Genomic DNA, 10,475 nt, shown 5'->3' on the forward strand with positions numbered 1-10,475 from the left:
CTGGCTGCCCCTGGGAGTGCCAGATGGTTCTCCTTCTACCCTTCATCCTACGAGGAAGGACAAGCTGCCCTGCAGTGATGCCGCTGCTGTGGGGCCCGCATACTGCCCACTTCCCTGGACCTGCCCACGCCACGTTGGTGGTTCTCTGAAGTGGGAGGGAAAAAGCATATTCACTTACTTGCAAAGAGGTGTTTAAAATTATATGTTTCTAGATCTACAAATTTATAACATGACAAATAAGTTGAACATGTGGAAAACAAAATTAAATACTGAAAACAGTGTAATTATAAAAATAGGCAGTTTCTAGGATAATCATCCGCTCTCCACACGGACGAAGGCAGCTGCAGCAACAACACGGACGACAAACTCAGGCTGACAGGTGCTTCTCACCACCAGGCCCCACACAGACTGTCCCTTTTGTCCTTCCACATTCGTCAGAGGCCTCTGGTTAAGTGGCACCTTCAACATGCCACGATGTTCCTAAAGCCGGGCATGTGGGCGGTGGAGGACTAGATGTGCACCCGATGCCCCCCTTGGGAATCTGAGCCCTTCCATCTTCCTGGATCTGTCTGGAAGAAACAGCAGGGAAATAGCATGACGAGACCGACAGATGGGACGTGATTGCTATTGCAGCTGTGTCTGCCCTGATGACAGTATAGCAGAACTTGGAATAACACAGCCTTTCCGACATTGGGAAGGAGGGGAACTCTCGAGAAAAATGTCACATCTGAGCCAAACGTCCCACCAGCGTGGCCAGAAAGAGGGCCTGGGGTTGCTCTCGGGCAATGGGGCTCTGGCTGGAAAACTTTCCTTCTCCCTTTCTCCATTTTCTGTCTGCCCTGTGCCTTTGTCCTGCTTCCCGACTTTAGTTTTTGCCCCTCATCTTCACCCAGGACCGCAGGAGGTGCTCAGAGCATTTGTGTTGCTGTGGGCAGCACCCAGGGCCTGGCAGCCCGATGGCTCCTGTTATGACAGGTGTGTACAGCGCTCCACAGAGACAGGCAGGAAGCCTGGCAGCAGAGGCCGTGAGTCATGTCACCTGGGTTAAAAAACACAAGCAAGCGTGGATCTGTGGCCCACTTCCTGGGGGAAGGGCACAGCTACGATGGGGAATTTAACCTTACAAATGCAAACTGTGGTTCAATGTGAACCACTGAATATAAATATAAAGTCTATTTACACTTTATAGACATGTCAAGGATTAAATGACTATGTACCTAAAGAACATAGTATAGTACGTACATAAAATGTGGTCATTGGGTTTACTTTTCCATGTGCAACATGGACTTCCTTATGTATAAAGAGAAAAAATATCTCAAGTATCCTTCTAAGTCTACAATCCTTGAACTACAGAACAATTAATGAAGGTATACCCCCTACTAGCTTTCAACCTTCACTATCACACATGATTATTTCTCGAGTTAACTCTGCTCAAGTCCTTGCATTCTGGCCCTTCCTCACAAATATCACAAATATGGTTAAAAACAAGAGGATAATTAGTGCTCCATAAGCCAACACGATACCCACAGTCTGAATCCTGGATATATAGTCTACTCAGCCACCTTGTCTTTGTACAAGACTTTATTAAAGGTCTTTACAGAGCAACATCCAAACTCCAGATACATCTGCCAAGGAGAACCTGTTATGCTGTGGGGACTGGCTGGGGCATGGCAGGCGGCTCTGGCTTCCCACCCTTCTGTTCCGAGATAGGCGTAGTAGGCAGTATCTCATCTTTGGGTTCCACGATGCTCACGTGATCAGGCAAAGGTTTCTTAGGGCCAATCTTACCAGTAGGGTCCCAAGGTAGCATGATCTTCACCTTAATGCCCGACACACCCTGTCGGAGCAACACATGGCGCACAGCAGTGTCAACATAGTAGTTAACAGGGTCCCCACTGTGGATCATCAAGCCATCCACAAACTTCATGGACTTAGCCCTCTGTCCTCGGAGTTTCCCAGACACCACAACCTCGCATCCCTTGGCTCCACTCTCCATGATGAACTGCAGCACAACATAGCAGGCTCTCCGTACTGCAAGGCCTCCAAGGAGTTTGTAACGCAGAGATTCTGCCTGGACAATGGCACACAGACCTCTTGTGGCCACCTTTTCAGCATAAAGCTCTACACTGCCCTCTGGGAAGCCAAATCTTTTCTGAACTACAGCAGTCAGTTCCCAAATGCGTCGGCCCTTCTCACCAAGAACATTCTGCGTTCTGGTGGCTAAGATAATGATTTCCGTCCTGGTTGGTGTAACTCGGACCTCAACTCCAGAGTAGCCATCTTCAGCCAGTTCACGAGTTAGAAACTCATTCAGTTCAGCTTTGAAGATGAAAGCAGTATAAATCTTTTTTCTTTTATACACAGGGTCTTGTGTTTTCCAGGCTGGAGTACAGTAGTGAGTTCGTAACTCAATGTATCCTTGAACTCCTAGGCTCAAGTGAGCCTCCATTCTGCTCAGTTTGCAAACATGAGCCATTGTTTTGGCTAGCTCCACATTATGATGTTTTGCAGTGTTTTGTACTGATATCCATTATTTTATAAGAAATTGGACACTCTTAGTTTATTCAGCAAAACTAGTGAAGGACAGGTTGGCTTAAAAATCCTACAAAACCAATGATAAATCAGATTCTGATTGATTAGAGAGGAGACTCACCAATGATAGCTGCCACGGGTCTGGGAGGCCAATACAGCTGGCTACATCATGGTGGTGATGTAGCCTGGTGAGTGAAATAACCCTGGCATCAGAGACTGCCTAGCAGATACTGTTTGATTTTCTGGTTGCCTTCTCAATTAGACTGAGCTGTAGAAGGGCAGACGTTGCACATAGTAAGGGCTTAATATTGAATTAATGAATTATGTTGGGAGCACACTGACAAAAGCATCTGCCTCCATTCTCTTTTTAGCTATTGTAATTATAAACACAAAATAAAATTTATCATCTTAAAAAAAAAAAAAACAAATGCAAACTGTGTAACCTAATCCTATGTACTCTCACATTAATTTGAAATTTGAAAACAAAGCAAATCTGAAAAAATAAAAAGCAAGAGAAACTTCTGTTTAGATGTTCCAAAAATGTTCATTAGAAAAAAACAATCAAAGGCCAGATTTCTTAAAGAATGAAGATAATTAGGGCAAGTGCACTGGCAACTGGGGGTGGGAGGAGATTGAGGGTGGTGATGTGTAATTTTAAAGGATTTTTTTTTTTACTGCTCAACTTTTTTGTTTTTAATTTCTTTCTTTTTTTTATTAAGTCATATATACCTAGATCATGAATACATTTATGCTTTGTGGGATTCAATGTGTTGATTATTCATACAAATTAGAATGCTTACATCCTACTAATTAACATAGCTTTCACCTCATTTACTTAATCACAGTGTTAAGACATTTGTGTTCAATACTCGATAGATTTGACTTGTACCCTTGCAATATGCTCCATAGGTGTAGTCCCACCATTAACCCTCCCTCTACGGAACCACCCGCTTCCCTTCCCATCCTCCTCCCCTCCCCTCCATCTGTCATATGAAAGTGTGAGTGATTATAAATTGGTTTTATAGCAGTACATTGGATATTTTTTTTCCGTTTCTGAGATACTTCACTAAGAAGAATATTTTAAGGGTTTTGATCAAGTTAACTTTTGAACCAATTTGAGCTTCCAGGGAATAAGCTGAGAGCCATGATAAAGGTGATGGCTGGACATGTCCTTCTGTTGCAGAGGACACCAATCCTGGGTTCTCTCTTCTCACTTGTTGGAGATAAATCTTTCACCTGTAGAAAGAGTCCCACCCTTGGGAGTGGAGCCCTGAGGAAGCCTGGCCAACTCTCCCAATGAGGGCCTATGACTTTGTGCCAGCAACAAAGGAAGCCTGTCTCCACCACAGCTGTCCTAAGCATGGCTTTTCGGTGGCCCACAGCATTGAGGGCTGAGAGGCTCCCCTGAATATGTAATAAGGAAAAGCAGTGACGTCAACCATGGGGAGTAAAGAGATTCATTCATGCTGCCTCAAGTAATGGGAAATCTGGATTCTCAGAAGGATCAGGGACCTATTCACATGTCCAGACTTCATGGGCAGTGAAATAAGGTGAAACAACCCGTCGCCAGGGATGTGAGCAGCGGGCTGGCCGGTGCGTGAGAGGCTCCTGCCGCAGGACTCAGGACTGCAGTCTTCCTCTGCTCCCCTCTCTGCATCTTCTTTCTCCTTTCCAGGGCAGCGACCTGAATCTCCATGGCAACTTGGTTTTTTCAGAGCCAGAGATCTAAAAGAGAAGGCAGGCACTCTTAAGACAGAAGTCTTGTTTTGTTTTTTTTTTTTGTAGAGACAGAGTTTCACTTTACGGCCCTTGTTAGAGTGCCATGGCATAATACAGCTCACAGCAACCTCCAACTCCTGGGCTTAAGCGATTCTCTTGCCTCAGCCTCCCGAGCAGCTGGGACTACAGGCGCCCGCCACAACGCCCGGCTATTTTTTTGTTGCAGTTCTGCTGGGGCTGGGTTTGAACCCGCCACCCTCGGTATATGGGGCCGGCGCCTTACCAACTGAGCCACAGGCGCCGCCCAGAAGTCTTTTTTTTTTTTTTTTTTTATTGTTGGGGATTCATTGAGGGTACAATAAGCCAGGTTACACTGATTGCAATTGTTAGGTAAAGTCCCTCTTGCAATCATGTCTTGACCCCATAAAGTGTGACACACACCAAGGCCCCACCCACCTCCCTCCTTCCCTCTTTCTGCTTCCCCCCCCATAACCTTAATTGTCATTAATTGTCCTCATATCAAAATTGAGTACATAGGATTCATGCTTCTCCATTCTTGTGATGCTTTACTAAGAATAATGTCTTCCACGTCCATCCAGGTTAATACGAAGGATGTAAAGTCTCCATTTTTTTTTAATGGCTGAATAGTATTCCATGGTATACATATACCACAGCTTGTTAATCCATTCCTGGATTGGTGGGCATTTAGGCTGTTTCCACATTTTGGCGATTGTAAATTGAGCTGCAGTAAACAGTCTAGTACAAGTGTCCTTATGATAAAAGGATTTTTTTCCTTCTGGGTAGATGCCCCGTAATGGGATTGCAGGATCAAATGGGAGGTCTAGCTTGAGTGCTTTGAGGTTTCTCCATAAGAAGTCTTGTTTTTTTAATAGCCTGATCTCTAAAGTGACATATGTCATGTCTGCTGTGTCTTACTGGTCATGGGTGCCAGCCCTGGTAAACTGTGGGTGTGGCTTAATACCAGGAGGCACAGATCAGGGGCCCCGTGGAGGCTGCCGTCGTGCCCAGAAGTGCTGAGTATCGCCCCTTCAGTCTCCTCACCATCCAGCAACTACTTCCATACCCCTTCCTGTGGAAACTGCATTTCTCTGACTCCCTCCCCAGCAGAGTTACGGCCATGCTTTAGATTAAGCCAATGAGGTGATCTTTGGGGGCAGAGAACACAGAAGCCATTCATCCTCCACCACCAGTGGCAGCTGACACATGGGCTTCAGTGGATGTGACTTGGTGAGTGTCTTCCAGACTCCATACCTCACGGTCACTGGTTTGGGGGCTAAGAGACAACAGTGATCTGACAGTGGCTTGCACAGCTCTCACTGACAGCAGCAGCCCTGGACCTCAGCTGTGGCCTATGACCTAAATGGCCTACTGGCAGACTTTGCCTTGCGTTTTTCTAGCCCAGTGGTTCTCAACCTTCCTAATGCTGCGGCCCTTTAGTACAGTTCCTGTGGGTCGCGATCCACAGGTTGAGAACCGCTGTTCTAGTCCTTCTAAGAGTTTTGTAAGCACTTTCTCTAAGTCCAAGGGTCAAGAGATTCTCTGCAGTAAATCTCTTTTTGCTTATGTACTGAGTACGGTTTCTGTTTTCCTGGTCTGAGAGAAGTAACAGGAGCTTAGTAGTTTAATATAGGGTTAGACTGCCTTTTCAAATTCTGTCTCCACCACTTATTTGCTGTGTGGCATCGAACAAGAAGCTTTAGGTTTCTTATCTATAAAATCAGAAAAATAATAACACCCATATCCTAGGGATATTATGAGGATAATGCATAAAAAAATTCAGCACGTGGCACACAGTAAGCACTTACTAAATACGCATATCATCGTTTTCTTTATTATTAGTAGTGGTAGTATTATCACTGCTGCTGCTGCTGGCACAACAGGGCAGATGAGACCCCAGACCTCCACTGTCCACATGAGAGTGCTGACTGGGAAGGAGAGAGGCAAGCTCAAACTGTCTGGCCTCCTACCTGAGTGGAATATGGATGTGGTCATTATTGTTGAAAAGGAAAAGCATACAGTTAGGAGTTTAATGGAAGTCAGCTTGGTAGTAGAGAGAGTAGACGGCAGGGGTCAGGGCCTGGCTAGTGCTCCAGAATGACCCACTGCATTGAGTGGGTCTAACCCCCTAGACATCTGACTGAAGCTTTCACTGGCTTGGACCATTGAAAACCCCCTGTAAATGGAACCAGCATGTCTGCTGGTGGATGGGAAACCCAACAAGGAATGGGCAAGGTAGGGCTTCCTCTGTTTGATTCAAAAGATTCTTTGGCCCATGATGCAGAGAGTCAGAGATAGGACCCACATACTTTCTCTAAGTCCAAGGGTCAAGAGAAACCACCTGAGCCCTTGGTGGGGAAATGATTCAGGCTACTCTCCTGAAAAGATGGCCCTGGGACCTTTCAAAGTTGACAGTGGGGCTGGGACTATCTTCCTCATATAGCCTTGGCAGGGCTGTTGGCCCCTGTTCTAGCACATTCTATTCTTATGCGTGGCAGTGCAGAGGTGGCTACATGGAGGAGCAGGTAAATATCCCACTTTTTGTGAGTCTTCAGTTACTGGGTTCTTTGATGAAAGAGCAGGAAAGACTGCACTTGTCCCTTAATTTTTGAGATTTGTGTTTAATTTTTGAGATTTGTGTTGTGTTGGAGCATGAGAAAGCAAGAAAGGCAATTAAAAGCATCCTCCAAATTTCCGGCACATGCACTTTGTAGAGGGAGCTATCAGGTTCCAGAAAAGTGGGATATACTTGTTATAATAAAAGGTACCAGAAGTTCTGCACCTGGAGTCTAAGTATCCCTAGAGGTTCTATTAATCTCTTTGAAGTTATAGTTGAAAGTGTTTTTACATGAGAATTGAGGGGTTCAGGAATAGAGCTGAAGTGCGGGTCCACAAGAAGGCGAGGAGGCCAGTCCAGGGATCAAGCAGAGGCTTTATTGAGAAGAAGACAGCAGAGTCTGATCAAGGGTCACATCCCCACTTTCAGTTCTAAGAGGCTTTCATTAACCTTAGCAGTGTAGTTGGAAGGTGGAGGGGGGTGTGAGGGGTGAGGGGAGTCATTCCCTTCTGCAGAGTGACTGATCTTTGTGGAAGAGACTAAACTCAGTTACTCCCTTCCATAGAGGTGTTTTTTTTTCGTTTTTTTTTTTTTTTTTTTTTTTTTGTAGAGACAGAGTCTCACTTTATGGCCCTCGGTAGAGTGCTGTGGCCTCACACAGCTCACAGCAACCTCCAACTCCTGGGCTTAAGCGATTCTCTTGCCTCAGCCTCCCGAGTAGCTGGGACTACAGGTGCCCGCCACAACGCCCAGCTATTCCATAGATGCCGCACCCCCGGCATCTGGCCGTGGCGGGATGGCTCTGTCCGCGTTGTAAAAACTGTGGTAAGGCGGTGCGTGCTCCCCGGAGCGTTGCCCCCAGTCCCCCTGGCTTGCGACAGCAGCGCATAAGTTGCCTAGCATGCCTTTTAGTGAACGTAGGAAGTCATGAGGTGCGGCATAAAAGCCTAAGAAACTTTTACCCTGAAACCTGTCTGTTCAGTTGAATGACTGATTATTGCCTGATTGTTTTGAGAAACTAAGAATAAACACAGTGACTTACTGATCCACAATTAAACACAGCAAGTATGGCTGTGCCGGACTCAGTGGCTCCAAGAGAGCCTGTACAACAGCACGTCCCCACCATAAATGTCAGTGAATTGAAATAGTACATCGAGAGAATGCAGGCACGGCAAACAGGATGTTCCAACATGACACCTCCTGCAGTAAAACTTTACTTAGAAAAATGTCTTACTTCACTAATTTTCATATGTAACACAAATCAATAGAGTAGTTTAATGTTTAACAAGCAATTAACTATAAATCAAAATATAGTTACTAATTAGAGTAAAAATATATAGAAGTAGTCAAACATTATACATAAAAGAATATGTTCAGCTGTTTTTAAAAGAGATCATAAGAAACTGAGACCAATTAAAGAACTAAGAGAAGTTACAAGCCTTGACATTCCTAGATAAGGAGAAGCAACCAGGTGTTACTAATGAAACCACTTCTTTAGAACAAAAACTTTAAAAATATACAGTACATCAAAAGAATGTAAATACCATAAACAAGATGTTTCCAACCTGATATCCACCCACCCTTTCCCCCTATCTCTAACCTTGTCTTTCCTAACCTCACTTTCAATATAGTTTAGTTTTCATACAATATCCTTTTATTTCTCATGTTTCCTTCACACTTTAATCACTTATATGATTCATAATACACCTCTAATCATAACAACTATATATAATCATGAAACTAAAACTATGAAAGAAAGTAGTGTTGTATGTTAAAAAACACATTCAACTTTAGATAAAGGAAGCTGAAAAGTAACTGCTGCTTATCAGCTACCTCATAGCTGCCATTTGTTCCCCCTTGCGGGCAAAACACTGTGTAAGATAGATGGTTGAATGCCTGCGTTTGTAAGACAAGATAAGAACTTGTGACCACCTGCAAGTCATAAAAATGTCTTTTGTAATTTGTAATGCTTTGTCAAAAATGTATAAAAGACACTCTTAAAATTCAGTAAAGTTGCAGCTACTTTCATCATCACTTGTGGTGTGTAGTAGTCTGTCAAATCACCCTGCGTCGACCTTCCAATCAACCTGTAACGTTCGCCCTGAAAAGCCCTCAGACTGAGACTCATTCGACTGGCGGTCCGCGACACATAGAGGTGTTAATCTTTGCACTAGGGACTTATCTAGTTCTCGCCAGGACTAGGGTAGGAAATTGTTCTGATGTTTTCCAGGCACATTGGCCTTGAAGCATTCCAGGATGGGGAAGGGGTTGCTGTGATGGTGCGGTTTAGTTTCTAACCTGTTTTCTCTCACTAGCTGTCCTCCCAAGATGGCCACTACTCTTATCAGGGTCCTGCATTTCTTTCCCACAAGAATGAAGGCTGACAGCCTTCACAATATTTGCAAGAGAGTCCATGACTCCCCAAAGTTGAAGGAGCATCGCTATTGAATTTCACACCCCTTTAGCACTGGCTGGGCTAATTTATTCATTCATTAAGTAGACATTCATCAAACCTACTTGACAATCTCAAAGACATTTAAAGTTCAGTGTAGGAGACTGTGCACCAAGCTTATGGAAGTGGTAACTGGCTCTTGAGCGAGACTCTGGGAGTGGGACAGTCTCCCAGCCAGGCATGGAGATGTTTGGCTGCTCAGAGACAAGCCCTCAAACAGCTGCGTGTGTTAATGAGTTAAGGTGGCTCGTTAGCAAGCAGGTGTTATACATTGGACATTCTAGTGCAGCAGAGTGGGAGTCGAACCCTGCGGGAAAGAGCATGTAGTGATCATGAAGCACGTGTCCCCACACCTGTTGGATAATGCTTCAATAAAAGGCCACGGCAGAGGTTGCTCAGGGCTCTCCCTGGAATATGGGAAGCCCCCCTCTTGCAGGCATTTGTACCCTCTATCCGTGGTCCTGGCTGCTTTTATTCACGAGGTGATGGGGTTCCACAGTGGGCACCAATATAATGGCGATGAGGATGGGATAGTGGGTCTACTATCCCAGTGGGATGACGCGCACTGACAGTTCAGCATCTCTAAAATCTGGTTCTTTTCTGGTTGTTCACGTATCAGTAAGTGGCACCATCATCTAGCAGTTCTGAATCAAGAGCCTGGGAGTCATCCTTGACACCTCCCCCTCTGCAGCCCCCAATAACAGCCTATCAGCAAACCCCATTGATTCTGCTCCCGAATTTTCTTCCATAGTCACACAGTGGCTCTAACCCTATGGCCATGTCCATGGCCCAGGAGGCCACTGACTCTCACTTGCCCCCGACTCTGGCTCCTCTCCAGCCTGCCCACCACCCTGCAGGTGGAGCTATCTTCTGGAAATGAAAATACAATCATGGCACCAATAACAACATTCCCACTCCCAGACCTTGCTGAGAACTTATCTGTGAGTTTTCAGAATGAATTAATCTGGAACTTCTTTCCAAAGCTGAGAAGTGAAAGGTCCATGCTCTGTCCCGGGATGAAAGCTTTAACTGAACAGAGGAAAGCCTCACTGGCCTCAGTCTTTGCCTCAAACCCACGTGATGTCTCCTGCTCAAGGGATTTGCATGGGCTGTTCCTTCTGCCCGCGGTGCTCATTTCCTCTCTCTTGGCCTCGGATCGCTCCCCAGACCAGATGTCGTCCTGAAGTTAGAGCTTGT

At 45.3% G+C, this 10,475-nt stretch overlaps 1 protein-coding gene across 1 annotated transcript; it reads right to left on the reverse strand.

The window, feature by feature from the left end:
* Positions 1–1,563: 1,563 nt before the first annotated feature.
* On the reverse strand, positions 1,564–2,464 carry LOC128561840 (40S ribosomal protein S3-like). Its single transcript, XM_053556505.1, has one exon. It carries the CDS (start codon positions 2,447–2,449, stop codon positions 1,643–1,645), a length of 807 nt encoding a protein of 268 aa, XP_053412480.1. The 5' UTR covers positions 2,450–2,464; the 3' UTR covers positions 1,564–1,642.
* Between the last annotated feature and the right edge of the window lie 8,011 nt (positions 2,465–10,475).

The sequence above is a fragment of the Nycticebus coucang genome, chromosome 12 (assembly GCF_027406575.1).
Source record: "Nycticebus coucang isolate mNycCou1 chromosome 12, mNycCou1.pri, whole genome shotgun sequence".
Taxonomy (NCBI): Eukaryota; Metazoa; Chordata; class Mammalia; order Primates; family Lorisidae; genus Nycticebus; species Nycticebus coucang.

Coding starts and splice junctions, on each gene's coding strand:
- LOC128561840 (XM_053556505.1), bottom strand. CDS start 2,449: ATGGAGGCTCACTTGAGCCTAGGAGTTCAAGGATACATTGAGTTACGA.